Genomic DNA, 20373 nt, shown 5'->3' on the forward strand with positions numbered 1-20373 from the left:
CATTTTGCTGCTGTCTCTCTTTGACGCGCCTCCACTGGCAGCTTTTTCACGCAGGAAAGGCTGTACAGGATGTGATGTCACGGGCCAGTCACCGTGCTACATGAGGTCACTGTGGCACCAAGTAGAACCAAACATCATAGATCAGGTGGGTCCAACGTGTGGGTTGCAGCTAGCAACTAATTTTTTAACGGCCCGTGCGGCACAATCTAAAAATACATTTTTTTTAAAACATAAAAAGTGGGGAAAAGGGCAAACAGGGGAAATATAATGATAACAAGTTGTAGTGTTGACACTAAATACACCAAGCTGCTTTGCAGACTGTTTTTTTTAAAAGCTGTCATTGCTCAAAAAATGATTATGAAAAAAATCAATGTTGTTATGAATTGATCTATTCAAAGCTCCAATTATTTCATATCAAAAATTCCACTTTGAAATATTTTTTGGGAAAATATTGCATATTTTGTGTGTTTGCCATATAAAAACTTGTTTTTGTGACAAAAAGAGCATTAAAAAAACATATATGAATGATAAATGGGTTGTACTTGTATAGCGCTTTTCTACCTTCAAGGTACTCAAAGCGCTTTGACACTACTTCCACATTTACCCATTCACACACACATTCACACACTGATGGAGGGAGCTGCCATGCAAGGCGCTAACCAGCACCCATCAGGAGCAAGGGTGAAGTGTCTTGCTCAGGACACAACGGACATGACGAGGTTGGTACTAGGTGGGGATTGAACCAGGGACCCTCGGGTCGCGCACGGCCACTCTTCCACTGCGCCACGCCGTCCCCCGTACATACGTATAATGGATCTGAAGTTGAACTTAAGTGTTGAAAGTAAAAATACAAATTGGGAAAATATTGCATATTTGGTGTGTTTGCCATATAAAACCGTTTTTTGTGACAAAAACAGCATAAAACATACAAAAACATTTAAAACAAACAAAAACATAAAAGGGATTTGAAGTTGAACTTAAGTGTGAAAAGGAAAAATAAAAATTGTATTACTTAATTTGAATAGTTTTATGAGTGCAGTCCATTTTTTAAAAACTGTCATTGCTCTAAAAAATATTATTAAAATCATTGGTTATGAATTATTGACCTATTTAAGGCTTCGGTTACCTCACAAGCTCACATCAAATGTTCCACTTTCAATTTAAATTTTTGTGTGTGGGGGGGGCGGGGGGTATTGCATATTTAGGGTTTTTGCCATAACAGGAGTCAGGGTTTTGGAAAAAAGTGCATAAAATATGGATAAATAAATTATAATAATAACCTTATGTCAACACATAGGTCTGCAGTTAATCTAGAGATGTAAGTGTTGAATTAAATTTTTTTTTTATATTTATGACTTTTATAAAAATAAAAAATCTTTTAAAAAATAAAATAAAAAATATATATATGGGGAATATCTATCACAAACTGGTCCAGACGCATATTATATACGTTTTGAGTGAAAATATTCCTCAAAATCGTTAGGCTTCTGGCTTGTACAATGACCTACAGTAATTGTAATGGTTCAACCTGTACTGATATCTAATTTGCATTTATATGTAACTAAAACTACCAAATGTTGACAATGACGGGCTTTATAACAGTTGTAACATACTGATCAGTTTGAAATGCTGGTAGATTTTAAGGGCTGTCAGATTGTTACAGACAATTTAAGAATTTTCAAAAAAATTCATATAGATGAGGGCATCACGGCGGAACAGGGGTTAGTGCGTGTGCCTCACAATATGAAGGTCCTGGATTCAAGCCTGCTTGGGGTGTTTCTAGAGATGTAAGTGTTGAATTAAAAAATATATATATATTTATGACTTTAAAAAATATATATATAATATATATATATATATATATATATATATATATATATATATATATATATATATATATATATATATATATATATGTATATACAGGGTGTACCCCGCCTTCCGCCCGATTGTAGCTGAGATAGGCTCCAGCGCCCCCCGCGACCCCAAAGGGAATAAGCGGTAGAAAATGGATGGATGGATATATATAAGTATATATATGACTGAGACCCTTCTGGGTCCCTGGGACCAAACTTGAGAGGAGTCCTAAAGGTAAAAAAAAAAATCTGTATATTGGTTTTAATCAAATTAAACATTAAAATGACCCCTGCATGCTTTGATTCTTCAGCATCGACTATAATGGAGCTGTACAAGACTCAAATCACGTTTACACTTTTGACTAAAGATAACTTGGCCCTCTGGTGCACTCTAGTGGCAGTAAGCACACACTTTTAACCAGAGACATTTGTTGAAAATCTATGCTTTAGAACAGGGGTGTCAAACTCGTTTTCATTGAGGGCCACATCGCAGTTATGGTTGCCCTTAGAGGGCCGCTTTTAACAATGAGTAATATATGAATATACATGTATACATGTATATATAATACATTAACAATATATTTTTTTTTACATTTTTTTATTTATTTTACTTTAAAAACTGGCAGCTCAGTCACCAGAATTTTACAGTAAAAGTAATGGATTTTGTACAGCATATAAAACATTGAATAAATAGAATGGAATTACAATACCACTGTTTTAGCGGTAAATTCTTGTTGTTTTAATGTTTTTTTGGATTGTTTTTTAATGTTTTATGGTCTTACTGTGTATAGAAAAAAACAGTACCAAAGTTGATTTTACAGTAAAAAACTCAGTAGGCGGAATTTAACCGTAAAATCTATTGTCAATTTTACAGTCTACAATTTGATTGATAATTTGTTTTGAAATCATAAGTGAATCTGATATTTATCCTTTTTTTTTTAACAAAAAATATTTTTGTAATACATATTTTGATCCATCCATCCATCTTCTTCCGCTTAGCCGAGGTTGGGTCGCGGGGGCAGCAGCCTAAGCAGGGAAGTCTGGGCTTCCCTCTCCACAGGCACTTCGTCCAGCTCTTCCCGGGGGATCCCGAGGCGTTCCCAGGCCAGCCGGGAGACATAGTCTTCCCAACGTGTCCTGGGTCTTCCCCGTGGCCTCCTACCGGTCGGACGTGCCCTAAACACCTCCCTAGGGAGGCGTTCGGGTGGCATCCTGACCAGATGCCTGAACCACCTCATTTTGCTAATTTTGGAATTTTAAAAGATATGCAATTGCATGCACTACATTATTTATAATGGCAAAAGGGAAAGAACAAATATATTTAGTAAGAAAAGATTAAGCCTTTTATTAATGGATATTATTTCCAGGCTTTCACGGGCCACAAAAAACAATGTGGCGGGCCAGATTTGGCCCCCGGACCTTGAGTTTGACACCTGTGCTTTAGAACATATGGTTTATGGTTTGAGTTTATTTCGAACATGCATACAATTACATGGTACATCACGATTTCCAGTTACTCTTAACATTTTCGAAAAGGAGTAGGACGAAGCAGAGCTTATTTTTTCCATTACATAGCAGTTCCTAACACTTTAGTTCACTTCCCGTCCTCAATTTGTTCACAAAATACTCCATAAATAACTTTTCAAAATAAATGAATAGTGAAGTAAGTTGCATTTCATATAGTAAGATAATTGAAGATTATCAACAGGTTCAAAATGTTTATCATGGTTCTACTTCTTATTGGTGCTTTGCAGAGGTGGGTAGTAACGCGCTACATTTACTCCGTTACATCTACTTGAGTAACTTTTGGGATAAATTGTACTTCTAAGAGTAGTTTTAATGCAACTTACTTTTACTTTTACTTGAGTATATTTATAGAGAAGAAACGCTACTTTTACTCCGCTACTTTTATCTACATTCAGCTCGCTACTCGCTACTAATTGTTATCGATCTGTTAATGCACGCTTTGTTTGTTTTGGTCTGTCAGACAGACCTTCAAAGTGCCTGCGTTACTGGTGACGTTTCACTCCGTTCCACCAATCAGATGCAGTCACTGGTGACGTTAGACCAATCAAACAGAGCCAGGCGGTCACATGACCTGACTTAAACAAGTTGAAAAACTTATTGGGGTGTTACCATTTAGTGGTCAATTGTACGGAATATGTACTGTACTGTGCAATCTACTAATACAAGTTTCAATCAATCAATCAAAAGTGTGAAGGAAAAAAGACACTTTTTTATTTCAAACGTACATCCCGTCACAAGCCTAAAGACTGACTGCACAGTTCCTGTCTTCACAATAAAAGTGCCGCTCCATCGCGCCTGCGCTTTCAAAATAAGAGTCTCCGAAAGCCAGCGCAAACAAGCTAGCAAGCTACGGAATTTGCCGCCAATGTATTTCTTGTAAAGTGTGTGAAAACGAAAATGGAAGCTGGACAAATAAGATACCAAAAACCAACCACTTTCATGTGGTATTAGACAGAAAGGAGGAACTTTTTTTCTCCTGCATTTGAAAACGTGGACGTTAAGCACTGCTGTCTGATTACAATCAATGCAAGTCATCAGAATCAGGTAATACACCAACTTATATTCTTGTCAACATGAAAGAAATGTGTTAAACATGCATGTATATTCATTAAAACACCTTTAACATGTAAACAAAAACTGCAAAATAAATACATATAAATGATATACTGTATATATCAATGTATGTGTATATATATATATATATATATATATATATATGATATGTGTGTGTATGTTACTCATCAGTTACTCAGTACTTGAGTAGTTTTTTCACAACATACTTTTTACTTTTACTCAAGTAAATATTTGGGTGACTACTCATTACTTTTACTTGAGTAATAAATCTCTAAAGTAACAGTACTCTTACTTGAGTACAATTTCTGGCTACTCTACCCACCTCTGGTGCTTTGTAAAGACTTTGAGATTTTCAGTTCATTTGATCAAATATCACACCCCAAATGTTGATTTGTTTATTCTTGTTATTTGGTATTAAGTTATGTGTGTTGTATCACCTGTGAACATTACCTGTAAGTGTTTTGCAACTTTACAAATATCATTTAAAGATTGAACACGGATATATTTAGCGTTCCCAGTACTCAGTTCAAGACTAACCGTCTGAGATGTGGACGATATCATTCCAAACGTCTTCCGAGGTAATACAATGCTACTCTGATCTTGTCCACGTGGGGGCAGTATAGCACCAACACATTTGCTGTTACAGTTGGTGCAGCCCTGAACAGAGTACTTAAGTACATAAGAGTTAGTAGCATACACCTCCTCATGACCATCTTCACTGCCTAAACATCCCACAGTTTTGGAGTCTTGCAGTGAACAGGAAACAGTAGCAAGGTAAAACTCACAAAATAAAAGTCAGGTTTATTGTCAAACAACAAACTTCGCACATACATCAAAACAGGCGGTCAGAAAACAAAAACAAATTGTTGACAAAAAAGGACTCGTTTGGCCTTCCCTCCCATACAAACAAAGTAGTTATGGTACAGCTAAAGTACATACATTAAATTTACTGGAATGTCAAGAGTTCAACGGCGGAATTGATTTTATGTGTTTTTTGGGTGTAACATGGTCAAAGATTCTGTTGAAGAAGCACCGATTTGGTCTCAGAGAGAAACCCTCCTCTGAACAATATGTACAAAAATATAAAATGTAAATAAAAATACAAACTAATTCTCCTCTGGAGTCGCTATCGTTGAAGCCGGAATTCTGCATCAGGGCGGTGTCGGGTTCCTCGAGAGAATTTAGTTTGGGTTGATTTGTTGATGCTGTTGAACTCTACTTGCTAAATGACCATGTTGCTTATTTTATTCTTTGTCCTCCAGCCCCTCCCCCTGAGGTGAAGGACCAGGAAGTGGTCCGCAGGACACGACAGAAGGAAACTCCTCAATCGTCATCGTCGGTTTTCTGCTTCTTGGTCTCGACGTCGTCCTGAAAAGGAGGAAGGCAGGAGCTCAGAAGGCGATCTGCGTTTGGGACCTCGCAGTCGCCAGAACGCCGCCTCACCTCGTCGTCGTCTTCGTCGTCATCGGCCGCCCGCTTTGTGCCGCCCTCCAGCTCGTCGTCGTCATCCTCCTCGTCTTCCTCGTCGCCTGTGGGAATGAGAATGTCCACAGTGAGACTTGATGCGGGTTCGTGGTCGACCGCGGCGCCTCAAAGATGCTCAGGCACCTTCTGCGTCATCTTCCTCGTCCTCTTCGTCCACCTCCTCGTCTTCCTCGTCATCTATGTCCGGTTCGCCGTTCTCCTCATTCTCCTGGAGCGCAAGTCAAGTTCGATGTGAGTATTTAGCGCCGCATTAGTGCGTGCGAGCAGATCATCTTACTTTTCCATTGGTGGCAGCATCTTTGCCATTCTCCTTCTCCTCCACAAGCTTCTTCTCCTTCAAGTCCTGAATGGAATACACGTTTAGATTTATAAAATGAAAAAACATCAACACTTTGACTTATTTTTTTAGAAGAACAATATTTACATTCACACTATTATGTTATGCTAGCAGCATCAATGCATAATGGTAGAGCCTTTTTGGCCCCTCCTTTCTCTCCAAAGAGTTGTAATTTGATATGTGTGTGGTGTGGCCCCAGGGCTTTTTGGGTATTGTAGTGCACGTCGCCATATGTCACCAGACACGCCCGGGATATGGACTGCAATACCCATGATGCAACACTCCATTTAAACTACACAGGAGGGCGCCCAGCGAGGGGGAGGGGTGGTGTGGGGGGCTGGGAGGAGGCTGGGAGAGCGCGCGTTGCACGCGGCTGCTTGTAACGAGGACAATAGAAGAAGACACATGGCGGTCATCATGCCGGAAAACTACATTACGGAGATTACTTGCAAGTGGTGCAAATTACAGTCAAATCGATAATATTATGCATAGTATTAGTTAAGTATATCAACTCTGCATGTAATGTAAACGTCTACAGGCTGAAGGCAACGCACGCACATCACACCTCCACGCACACACAGGAGGGTTTCTAAAAAAGAAACTTTCCTCCAGAGGCGCGCGCGCGCCACCAACACGCACACGCGCCGTAAAGGGGGGGGGAAAGCGGAAGCTGTCGAGCTTGTTAAGTGCACGGATCGACCAGAACGAGCGCCGAGCCTCCGGTCACGGCAAACAAACCGGTTCCTTTCGCGATCAAACGCAAACAGCCGCGGCGTCGAACACCCCCGGGCACCGGAACGCTGGTCTGCTGCTGAGTGGGATTTGACTCGGACCCAATTGGCGCTCGGCGTTAGTGGACATTCTGTCTTGAGCCGAACGCCGCCAAAAATGAGTAAGCGGCGACTCCGGTTCTCGCGTTCCGGCTCGGACGCGCCGGTTCGGACGAGGAGAAACAAGCCGCTTGTATAAACAAAGAAGCCGCGCAGACAATGAGACCCGCTTGATTCTGCGATATCTGGAAGCAGCAACGATGCTGGAATAATATCATTTGTCACACTTTAATCCGCCAGCTGGTGCGGAATATTCCGACCGGATCGATAAAAGGGGCTTTTTTTTATTTATTGCTTAAAATGAGCTTTTTTTAAGTGAGGGGAGGATAGAAAACAAGAAGAAATTAGTCTTACCTTGGCCGAGATGTCCGAGCCGGATTCAACTTTTGTGTCTGCCATTGTTTCGGGTGACTAAATTAAAGGACGATAGAAAAGAAATGTGGAATAAAATAATTCCTTCCTACGAAGACGATCACTGTTATTGTGCCAATGGCCGAAGTTGCTCACGGCCGCGCGTTAATATAGGCTGGTGGGCGGGGCGCAGCGGCGCTTGGCTGCAGCTGATTGGCTGTCGGCGCAGCAGAGGTGTTCTCTCCGCGCATCGGAGTGGAACAATGGCGAGAATTACTAACCCGGAGGCCACGCCCCCTCCTCCAGCCGCTGCTGCTGTCCCGCTTTTAGCTCCAAAAAATGTCAGCGTGACCGTATGGCCCGCGATAAATGGACCACTACTTCACCGCGTGAACATCTCCCAATGCAGGATGCCGGTAAAAAAAAAAAAGTTGTCGAGTTACGCAGTAAATATATCGGAAAAACTAAAAGCGGGCATGACATATGTCACGATTTGATTGATTGATGCTCGTCTGGTCGACTCAGGCGGCAGCTACAGCCCACTAGACCCGCCTTCCGAGGTGGAGGGAAATAAGCCGAGTTTGGTATAAACAAAGAAAAACGTCACCATGTCAGGTCGTTTAAGAACTATCAGGTCATGTTAATCACTTTAACTCATCTTCTATTGCCGCTTGAATGCAACATTTATAAAACGTCGTCGAAGACGAAAGTGGAACACTGCCACCAAGTGTAATCATAGCCCCGCCCCTCCCGGTAGCCATCTTGAAAACTATCTCACTCGTCTCCGAATGGCGCACTTGTCACGTTCATCTTTCCTTCAATAACAAACACATCTGTGCACCGTGGTCGATGTTTGCCGAAAGCACGCGCGATTTTAAGTGAGTGGAAAAAAGTACAACACACGGTGAGAGTGACGAGACGCGCTCATTGAAGGGTGTACGACACTGGCCTCGTTTCCTCCTTTGTTAAAGACAAGTGGAGGGAGGACCGGTGGTGCGACATGACACACATGCGACGAGACAAGTGCCGAACAAGTCGTGTGCTCGTGAACTGACACATTGTTTTGACACACAAGGGCAAACACGGATTTCTCCTTACCGACTTTAAGAAATATGGATTTTTACAAGCAGAACATGAGAAGGACAAAGCTGCAAACTCGCAGCCGCCATTACTCGCTGTAGTGGGGGATGGGGCAGACTGCGAACAAACACCCACATTCACATTCTAGCTTGATGACGCAGTCGGCCGCTCACGGCGACTCCTATTGGTGGAGCGATCAACGTGAACGCCCCTTTGTCCTTTTACGAACACTGATTGGCTGTCGCTAAAGTCGATCAATTTGAACCTGTTTCCGCCAATGTGCTGTAAACTGTGGCTCTGGATCACCTGGAATGAACTGAGTGTCACGTTTCACTTTTCCCTTTTTTTCAAATATCCTTTAGCACCACTTCCTGTTCCTGCAATGATCTAAGAGCAAAAATGATTTATTTATTATTTCCATCCATCCATTTTCTACCGCTTATTCCCTTTGGGGTCGCGGGGGGCGCTGGAGCCTATCTCAGCTACAATCGGGCGGAAGGCGGGGTACACCCTGGACAAGTCGCCACCTCATCGCAGGGCCAATTAACACAGATAGACAGACAACATTCACACTCACATCCATTTTACTAAATCATTTGCTCGACACAGTGACCACTTCATTGGCTATGCTACCTAATGATGCTGTTACACAACATACATTGTGTGCACATATGTTACATTGTGCCCATACATACTGTATATACACACACACACACACACACACACACACACACACACACACATATATATATATATATATATATATATATATATATATATATATATATATATATATGGATGGATGGATGGATATATATATATATATATATATATATATATATGTATATATATATACACTACACGCGCACACACAACCACACACTCTATGGGCACAATGTAACGTAATAAAATGTAATGTGAATGCTACATTGTGGGTGTACTGTATATACAGTACAGTATTGTATTATACAGTATATGGTGTGTATATGTGACTGTATAGTGTATATGTTACATTGTGTGTATGTATATAGAGTATTGTATATATTATAGACCAGTGGTTCTCAACCTTTTTTCAGTGATGTACCCCCTGTGCCATTTTTTTTTTAATTCAAGTACCCCCTAATCAGAGCAAAGCATTTCTGGTTGAAAAAAAAGAGATAAAGAAGTAAAATACGGCACTATATGTCATCAGTTTCTGATTTATTAAATTGTATAACAGTGCAAAATATTGCTCATTTGTAGTGGTCTTTCTTGAGCTATTTGGAAAAAAAGATAGGTTTTTATTTATATTTATAAAGGATTTTTGAAATGTTGCTATTTTTAGAATATTTAAAAAAATCTCACGTACCCCTTGGCATACCTTCAAGTACCCCCAGGGGTACGCGTACCCCCATTTGAAAACCACTGTTATAGACTATATGGTGTTGTGTATACATATATATATATGTATAGTGTACATGTTACATTGTGTGTACATGTATAGTGTATATGTTACATTGGGTGTGTACATAACATGTATATGTTACATTGTATATATATTAGGGCTGTCAAAGTTAACGCAATGATAACGGGTTAACTGTAATGCAGTCATGCAGTGATTTGAAAACAATTAACTTGTACAACACGTAATGTACAGGATATCAGAAATATTTATTCAGGTAAAAATGTCACAGATAACGTTACCAAACATCTTTGACAATCAAACCATGATCTTAACATTTTTTTTATTTTTAATTAATGCGTGAAACTGGCATCTAAACACAGAAGTGTAGCTCCTCTCCTCTGAATACAAGTGCTCATACAGCAGAAATGTATCTGTGATTAATCCAGATTAATTTTGAGTACATTTTAAACAAAATGCTATTATTTGCGAAAAAATATTAATATTTTTGGATGTATATATTATTGTATGTATGCGTGTATATATATATATATATATATATATATATATATATATATATATATATATGCACACACCTGTCAGAGTTAATCATCTTTACACTGACGTATGCATCGACTTGATCACTAACTATTTAGCAACCCACGCCGACCTTCAGGGAACCAGCCACGGTTAAGATACAGGAGGATGTTGCGCAAAATATATGAAGTGATTAATCTGCAACTATATATGATTAATGCAATATTTTTTTGTGATTGATAACATGAATTAAGTTGTTGAATTCGACAGCTCTAATATGTGTGTGTGTGTGTGTATATATATATATATATATATATATATATATATATATATATATATATATATATATATATATATATATATATATACACCGGTATATGTGTCTGTGTGCCTGTCCCGCCTACCGCCCGAATGCAGCTGAGATAGGCGACACCCCCCTGTGACCCCGAAAGGCACAAGCGGTAGAAAAAAGATGGAAGGATGTTTGTATGCGTGTATATATTTTTTGTGTGTGTATGTATCTGCGACTGTTTTAATTGTCATTAAAAATGTGTTTATGTCCATTTTGTGTTGAGCTGTTTAAAAACATATTGCTTAAAACATTTGATTAAAGCAAACTTGCTGTCCAGTCAGGGTAAATGGTAAATGGGTTGTACTTGTATAGCGCTTTTCTACCTTCAAGGTACTCAAAGCGCTTTGACACTACTTCCACATTTACCCATTCACACACACATTCACACACTGATGGAGGGAGCTGCCATGCAAGGCGCTAACCAGCACCCATCAGGAGCAAGGGTGAAGTGTCTTGCTCAGGACACAACGGACATGACGAGGTTGGTACTAGGTGGGGATTGAACCAGGGACCCTCGGGTCGCGCACGGCCACTCTTCCACTGCGCCACGCCGTCCCAGTGAGAAAAAAAAAAAAAAAAAAAAAAAAAACTGTCTGGGGAACACTTATCATGATGAAATTTTTTTTTTTTTTTTTTTACGATATTGTGATTAATTTTGAGTTAATTGCGAACAAACTGATTAATCGCAATAAATATATTCGTATGTATATACTGTATATATATATCCATCCATCCATTTTCTACCACATATCCTATACATATATATTATTACCGCCACACCTTGAAAATAAGGTTGGTTTTTTTCTACCGGTACTTGAAAATTAATTAAAGTAATATATTATATTGTAGCCCCCAGAAAAAATCACGCAAAGTCTGACACTATTTTTAAATTTTATTGCCAATCTTATGATAACAAACAAGGGCACAATTCCGTCAGGTTTTACCGCCCATGAAAACAATTTTGTGTCCTTGAGTCTTCGCTTCCCCGCCTGCCACACAACAACACTTCTTCATTCTCCGCCAATCACCTTTCAGGCACGGATGATGTTTGGGAAAAATGACATCAAATCCAAACCACACGGACATAAAACATTAACATTAGCTGGTCGTTACATTATGAATTGATATATATATAGCCTATTATTTGTGCACTTTTGACAAGTGATGTATCTAAAACTTGACCACAGAAAAAAGACTTTGATCACCGAAAACCATGGTACCGATACCGGATGTAAACAAAACGGACGCCAGTGATTGTTATATATATTGCAGATATACCCGCGCTGACAGTCATCTTCAAAATGTGCAAATATTAGGCAGACAGTGGCGGCTTTTAAAAAGAGACAGTTGAACTAGAGCAATGGTTCTTAACCTGGGTTCGATCGAATCCTAAGGGTTCGGTGAGTTGGCCTCAGGGGTTCGGCGGAGCCTCTGCCGCGGAGGTCAAGACACACCGACTCATCGTGTAAATAAAAACTTCTCCCTATCGGCGTATTATGAATACCCCCAAACGATGTTCCCTCTAATTTTCCATCTGATTTGCATGTGTGTAATTTGTTGTGAGTTCATGCACTGTGTTGGTTTTGTTCTTTGAACAAGGTGATGTTCATGCACGGTTCATTTTGTGCACCAGTAAAAAAAAACAAATAACTTTGTCTTGAATTTGAAAAAAAACCAAACATTTTATTTTTCACCAAAGAAGGGTTCGGTGAATGCGCATATGAAACTGGTGGGGTTCGGTACCTCCAACAAGGTTAAGAACCACTGAACTAGAGTAACAATGCGAAGCAAGTATGATGTCATGCTCACTTCAGCCTCTTTAGTCAAGGACATCGAGGGAAAGAAATAGAGTCTCTATACACGAGTACATTTTATAATAACACCAGAAAAAGAATTTATTGCTAGTTGTTTTCAATTAAAACAAGTCATTAAATGTCTGTAAACACTTGAAAAAAATCTCAACAAAGTACAATGTACAAAAAAAGCAAAAAATATGGCGAAACTATAAAACAAATATTTGAATACTAATTAATAAAAACAGGTTTGTTTTAAATGTATGTACCGTATTTTTTGGACTATAAGTCGCATTTTTTTTCATAGTTTGGCCGGGGGAGCGACTTATACTCAGGAGTGACTTATGTGTGAAATTATTAACACATTACCGTAAAATATCGAATAATATTATTTAGCTCATTCACGTAAGAGACTAGACGTATAAGATTTCATGGGATTTAGCGATTAGGAGTGACAGATTGTTTGGTAAACGTATAGCATGTTTTATATGTTATAGTTATTTGAATGACTCTCATCATAATATGTTACGTTAACATACCAGGCATGTTCTCAGTTGGTTATTTATGACTCATATAACGTACACTTATTCAGCCTGTTGTTCACTATTCTTTATTTATTTTAAATTGCCTTTCAAATGTCAATTCTTGGTGTTGGGTTTTATCAAATAAATTTCCCCCAAAAATGCGACTTATACTCCAGTGCGACTTATATATGTTTTTTTCCTTCTTTATTATGCATTTTCGGCAGGTGCGACTTATACTCCGAAAAATACGGTATACATTTTTGGAGCCTTTTGAAAGAAAATCATATAACCATACCAAATTATGCAAATTAGTCAATGATGCAATTGGAGCCACGCCCATAACCACGCCCCCACCACAGGTATATACCGTATAATAGGGGTGTACCGATTGATCGATGTATCAATAGGTCGATTTATGTTTCTAAATTTCAAGTATAATCGATCTGTGCTCTGCAAGTTTGCCTTCCTGAAGACAGGTATCAATCCAAGATTGTTTTAAAAGGAAATTGGTGGATTTTATTAATACTACAAAAAGGAAAATAATTGATTTAAGAATGGCAAATTGCTTATGAAGTTTAACACTTTTAAAAATAAAGACATTAGGTGTTAAATACTGTACTGGCGGAAAACTATGGTGGCTCAGAAAGCTTGCAACAAACCCAAACGCCACAAGACAATATAATTAATTACAACACAACAACTTTCCGCTACAGCACGATTGCAAAAGCCACAACAAATACAATGTAAATAATCAAATGTAGATACTTTTTCTTATACTTTCTGATCTCTCTCTCTCTCTCTCTGTCCACTACTTGATGATAACAACCAAACCTAAACACCCCCCCCCCTCCACATCCAACACCCCGGATTGTAAATAAAGTAAATAATTCAATGTATATACTCTGATGATTATCTTGTGTGATGACTGTATTATGATGATAGTATATATCTAATAGTATATATCTGTATCATGAATCAATTTAAGAGGACCCCGACTTAAACAAGTTGAAAAACTTATTCGGGTGTTACCATTTAGTGGTCAATTGTACGGAATATGTACTGTACTGTGCAATCTACTAATAAAAGTTTCAATCAATCAATCAATCAATCGACACAACACAATATTTTAAAGTAGCAACAAAACTTTGAAGTGTGACACACAACAGGCATTTGGCTACCAAGGAAAAGTTATTTCATGAGAAATAAATAAAAATAGAAGAGATGGATCGAGGAGGCTATGGAAATTAGAAAGCGAGGGTCCAACACCATCAACAGGGATGAGGAGACATACATGCTTCCGCACACCTTGGACGGAGTTTGTCATTGGCGAGAGAACATATACTGTATGGCTGGGTCGGGGAACTTTATTTAGCAGGTAAATATACTCTTAAAATGTTGGTTACTGTACTTTTATTATATACTATAACATTACATTATATATTATATATACAGTACAGGCCAAAAGTTTGGACACACCTTCTCATTCAATACGTTTTCTTTATTTTCATGACTATTTACATTGTAGATTGTCCCTGAAGGCATCGAAACTATGAATGAACACATGTGGAGTTATGTACTTAACAAAAAAAGGTGAAATAGCTGAAAACATGTTTTATATTCTAGTTCCTTCAAAATAGCCACCCTTTGCTCTGATTACTGCTTTGCACACTCTTGGCATTCTCTCGATAAGCTTCTAGAGGTAGTCACCTGAAATGGTTTTCACTTCACAGGTGTCATAGTTTTGATGCCTTCAGTGACAATTTACAATGTAAATAGTCATGAAAATGAAGGAAACGCATTGAAATGAGAAGGTGTGTTCAAACTGTTGGCCTGTACTGTATATTAAGGGTGTTATATATATATATATATATATATATATATATATATATATATATATATATATATATATATACATATATATATATATTATGGTTGTACAGTAGACCGGTACTAATAAATACTGCCTTTGAAAAGTACCGGTACTTTTTTTTTAATCTGCATGCAGCAGTGACATACTGAGCCGCTGATGTTGAGTATGTCAAACTGCACATTCAAAGTGCATACAAGCAAAAAGAGTGTGGAAAGGAAGAATGGCAAAAAACTTAATTTCTACTGGTTTATAAAGAGGGTGCGTGAAGCGCAATATGGAAGTAATAGGGCTTCAAAACTACAGATAAAGGGGGCGCTTTAAACACAGTCGTCCCCGAGACATTTTGAGAGATAACGAGGAAATCCGTCATGTAATCGCTTGATGTCACGCTAGGAACCACAGAGCCCTTCCCCATCAACAACAATGGTAATCAAGCAGACTTTGTGACAGCCAAAAATGATTACTTTTGGAAAAATTATGATCCAGGACCTTATATTTTTGAGCCCAAACACAAAGAGGATGAGCAACAAGTTTTAGAAGCCGAGTGATGGATGCCGTTTCATGGTGACCTATAGCATCCGCAGCATTGCTAAGTGCTAAATATACAAACTAAACATATTAAACCATAATAAAACTAACATCTACTGTAATTTTTCCATTTTGGCTGGTATGCCGACCGGCGGGACGCTCATATACTCCTGTTTAGATGAAGAATAATTTGCGATCGTCATGGAGGGTAAAAAAACATTTCCTGCAAGGAAGCGTCTTTTGGGGTCTTTTTCGCCATCTCGCAAGGATGTGAAAGTCGACCAGCCTGTCAGACCATGGCCACATTTGTCTACTACCCGGTGAGAGATGCATGAATTATAATGTATACTTTTTTATTTTTTATTTTGCGTATTTCCAGTCTGACTGATCAGATAACATGGTCAGAGTACAGAAACGTTACTAACGTGATGTCAATCTTCGGAAATACCCTAAGGCAGGGGTGCTCACACTTTTTCTGCAGGCGAGCTACTTTTCAATTGATCAAGTCGTGGGGATCTACCTCATTCATATATATAATTTATATTTACTTATTTATGAAACATATGTTTTTGTTAACAAGTTAAAGGTGTTTAATGATAATGCAAGCATGTTTAACACATATAGTTAATATTGTTAATAAATTAAAGGTGTTTAATGAAAATACAAGTATGTTTAATACATATAGTTAATATTGTTAACAAGTTAAAGGTGTTTAATGATAATACAAAAATGTTTAACACATATAGTTAATATTGTTAATAAATTAAAGGTGTTTAATGAAAATACAAGTATGTTTAATACATATAGTTAATATTGTTAATAAATTAAAGGTGTTTAATGATAATACAAGTATGTTTAATACATATAGTTAATATTGTTAATAAGTTAAAGGTGTTTAAAGATAATGCAAACATGTTTAACACATATAGTTACTATTGTTAACAAGTTAAAGATGTTTAGTGATAATGCAAGCATGTTTAACACATATAGTTAATATTGTTAATACATTAAAGGTGTTTAATGATAATACAAGAATGTTTAACACATAGTTAATATTGTTAACAAGTTAAAGGTGTTTAAAGATAATACAAGCATGTTTAACACTTATAGTTGATATTGGTAATAAGTTAAAGGTGTTTAAAGATAATACAAGCATGTTTAACACATATAGTTAATATTGTTAATAAGTTAAAAGTGTTTAGAGATAATACAAGCATGTTTAACACATATAGATTCCTTTCTTTCATGAAGACAAGAATATAAGTTGGTGTATTACCTGATTGTGATGACTTGCATTGATTGGAATCAGACAGTGGTGCTGATAAGGTCCGCATTTTCGAATGGAGGAGAAAAAAAGTCCTCCTTTCTGTCCAATACCACATGAAAGTGGTTGGTTTTTGGCATCTTATTTATCCAGCTTCCGTACTCCTTTGTATACACTTTACAAGAAATACATTGTTTGCAAACTCCGTAGCTTGCTAGCTTGTGCACGCGAGCTTTCTGAGACTCTTATTTTGGTAGCGCAGGCAGGATGAAGCAGCGCTTTTATTGTGCAACTGTGCAGTCGGTCTTTGGAGTTTTGACGACAGGTACGGCGCCAGAGTCTGTTGAAATAAAGTGTTTCTCGCCTTCCTGTCGGTAATTTTAATGACCTGGCAGCAGCCAGCGTCATCTCAGAAGACCCTCGGGTGCCGTGAATGTCAATCAAGTGACGAAAGTGACGTCGTAGTGAAGATTTATGATCGCTCATTTTTAGGACTATTTTTTTAATGGCTGGCTGGTGATTGACTGACACACCCTCCGAGATCGACCGGTAGCTCGCGATCGACGTAATGAGCACCCCTGATATATAAATGATAAATGATAAATGGGTTGTACTTGTATAGCGCTTTTCTACCTTCAAGGTACTGAAAGCGCTTTGACACTACTTCCACATTTACCCATTCACACACACATTCACACACTGATGGCGGGAGCTGCCATGCAAGGCGCTAACCAGCAGCCATCAGGAGCAAGGGTGAAGTGTCTTGCTCAGGACACAACGGACATGAGGAGGTTGGTACTAGGTGGGGATTGAACCAGGGACCCTCGGGTTGCGCACGGCCACTCTCCCACTACGCCACGCCGTCCCATATATATATATATATATATATATATATATATATATATATATATATATATATATATATATATATATATATATATATATATATATATATATATATATATATATATATATATATATATATATATATATATATACAGGTAAAAGCCAGTAAATTTGAATATTTTGAAAAACTTGATTTATTTCAGTAATTGCATTCAAAAGGTGTAACTTGTACATTATATTTATTCATTGCACACAGACTGATGCATTCAAATGTTTATTTCATTTAATTTTGATGATTTGAAGTGGCAACAAATGAAAATCCAAAATTCCGTGTGTCACAAAATTAGAATATTACTTAAGGCTAATACAAAAAAGGGATTTTTAGAAATGTTGGCCAACTGAAAAGTATGAAAATGAAAAATATGAGCATGTACAATACTCAATACTTGGTTGGAGCTCCTTTTGCCTCAATTACTGCGTTAATGCGGCGTGGCATGGAGTCGATGAGTTTCTGGCACTGCTCAGGTGTTATGAGAGCCCAGGTTGCTCTGATAGTGGCCTTCAACTCTTCTGCGTTTTTGGGTCTGGCATTCTGCATCTTCATTTTCACAATACCCCACAGATTTTCTATGGGGCTAAGGTCAGGGGAGTTGGCGGGCCAATTTAGAACAGAAATACCATGGTCCGTAAACCAGGCACGGGTAGATTTTGCGCTGTGCAGGCGCCAAGTCATAGAGCAGGTCAGCAGCAGGAAGCATGAAGTGCTCTAAAACTTGCTGGTAGACGACTGCGTTGACCCTGGATCTCAGGAAACAGAGTGGACCGACACCAGCAGATGACATGGCACCCCAAACCATCACTGATGGTGGAAACTTTACACTAGACTTCAGGCAACGTGGATCCTGTGCCTCTCCTGTCTTCCTCCAGACTCTGGGACCTCGATTTCCAAAGGAAATGCAAAATTTGCATGGTTGGGTGATGGTTTGGGGTGCCATGTCATCTGCTGGTGTCGGTCCACTCTGTTTCCTGAGATCCAGGGTCAACGCAGCCATCTACCAGCAAGTTTTAGAGCACTTCATGCTTCCTGCTGCTGACCTGCTCTATGGAGATGGAGATTTCAAGTTCCAACAGGACTTGGCGCCTGCACACAGCGCAAAATCTACCCGTGCCTGGTTTACGGACCATGGTATTTCTGTTCTAAATTGGCCCGCCAACTCCCCTGACCTTAGCCCCATAGAAAATCTGTGGGGTATTGTGAAAAGGAAAATGCAGAATGCCAGACCCAAAAACGCAGAAGAGTTGAAGGCCACTATCAGAGCAACCTGGGCTCTCATAACACCTGAGCAGTGCCAGAAACTCATCGACTCCATGCCACGCCGCATTAACGCAGTAATTGAGGCAAAAGGAGCTCCAACCAAGTATTGAGTATTGTACATGCTCATATTTTTCATTTTCATACTTTTCAGTTGGCCAACATTTCTAAAAATCCCTTTTTTGTATTAGCCTTAAGTAATATTCTAATTTTGTGACACATGGAATTTTGGATTTTCATTTGTTGCCACTTCAAATCATCAAAATTAAATGAAATAAACATTTGAATGCATCAGTCTGTGTGCAATGAATAAATATAATGTACAAGTTACACCTTTTGAATGCAATTACTGAAATAAATCAAGTTTTTCAAAATATTCTAATTTACTGGCTTTTACCTGTATATATATATATATATATATATATATATATATATATATATATATATATATATATATAAAAAAAAAAATATATATATATATATAACTATATATATATAACTATATATATATATATATATATATATATATATATATATATATATATATATATATATATATATATATATATATATATATATATATAAACTATATATATATATATATATATATATATATATATATATATATATATATATAAACTATATATATATATATATAAACTATATATATATATATATAAACTATATATATATATATATATATATATATATATATATATATATATATATATATATATATGTATGTGTGGGGAAAAAAAATCACAAGACTATTTCATCTCTACAGGCCTGTTTCATGAGGGGAGTACCCTCAATCGTCAGGAGATTTCTCCTGACGATTGAGGGTACCCCCCTCATGAAACAGGCCTGTAGAGATGAAATAGTCTTGTGATTTTTTTTCCCCACACATACATATATTGCGCTCTACTACGGTATCGAGCACTATTTTTTGGATAACCTTATTAAGACATATATATATATATATATGTATGTGTCGGAAAAAAATCACAAGACTATTTCATCTCTACAGGCCTGTTTCATGAGGGGGGTACCCTCAATCGTCAGGAGATTTTAATGGGAGCATTCGCATACCATGGTTTATATAGGGCACAGAGTGGGTGGGTACAGGCTGGCCTAGGGGCGTGGTGATTGGCTCATGTGTTACCTAGGAGGTGTTTCCGTCTATGGCGGCATGTTGTTACAATTTCGCTGCGCTTGTTGAGGGATGACAGGTCTGGACGGTAAATAATAAACAGTTTCTCTTTCAAGCATAGGTTGCATCTTTTATTACCACTATTGTAAGGTGTGCTGGATGCAAGAATTTGCCATGTTATTGAATATTCAACATTATTGTCTTTGAGGTCCCAAATGTGTTTGCTGAGTTCTGTGGTATTTCGCAGGTTTTTGTTCCTGAAAGAAGCCTTGTGAT

The 20373-nt window shown here is 38.0% G+C and overlaps 1 protein-coding gene across 1 annotated transcript; it reads right to left on the reverse strand.

The window, feature by feature from the left end:
- Positions 1-5232: 5232 nt before the first annotated feature.
- ptmab (prothymosin alpha b) lies at positions 5233-7627 on the reverse strand. Its single transcript, XM_061979177.1, has 5 exons — positions 7464-7627; positions 6220-6285; positions 6066-6150; positions 5901-5986; positions 5233-5825 (listed from the first exon to the last, which is right to left on the reverse strand). The coding sequence occupies exons 1-5, from the start codon at positions 7506-7508 to the stop codon at positions 5781-5783; spliced, it is 327 nt and encodes a 108-aa protein (XP_061835161.1). The 5' UTR covers positions 7509-7627; the 3' UTR covers positions 5233-5780.
- Positions 7628-20373: the final 12746 nt, after the last annotated feature.

This window comes from Nerophis lumbriciformis, linkage group LG19 (genome assembly GCF_033978685.3).
Source record: "Nerophis lumbriciformis linkage group LG19, RoL_Nlum_v2.1, whole genome shotgun sequence".
In the NCBI taxonomy this organism is placed as follows: domain Eukaryota; kingdom Metazoa; phylum Chordata; class Actinopteri; order Syngnathiformes; family Syngnathidae; genus Nerophis; species Nerophis lumbriciformis.

Excerpts from the sequence above, each read along its gene's own strand:
- ptmab (XM_061979177.1), bottom strand. The coding sequence starts at position 7,508 with ATGGCAGACACAAAAGTTGAATCCGGCTCGGACATCTCGGCCAAG. Across the intron at positions 6,286-7,463 it reads GCTCGGACATCTCGGCCAAG|GACTTGAAGGAGAAGAAGCT; the intron begins GTAAGACTAATT and ends TATTCCATTCAG. Across the intron at positions 5,987-6,065 it reads CGAGGAAGATGACGCAGAAG|GCGACGAGGAAGACGAGGAG; the intron begins GTGCCTGAGCAT and ends TCATTCCCACAG.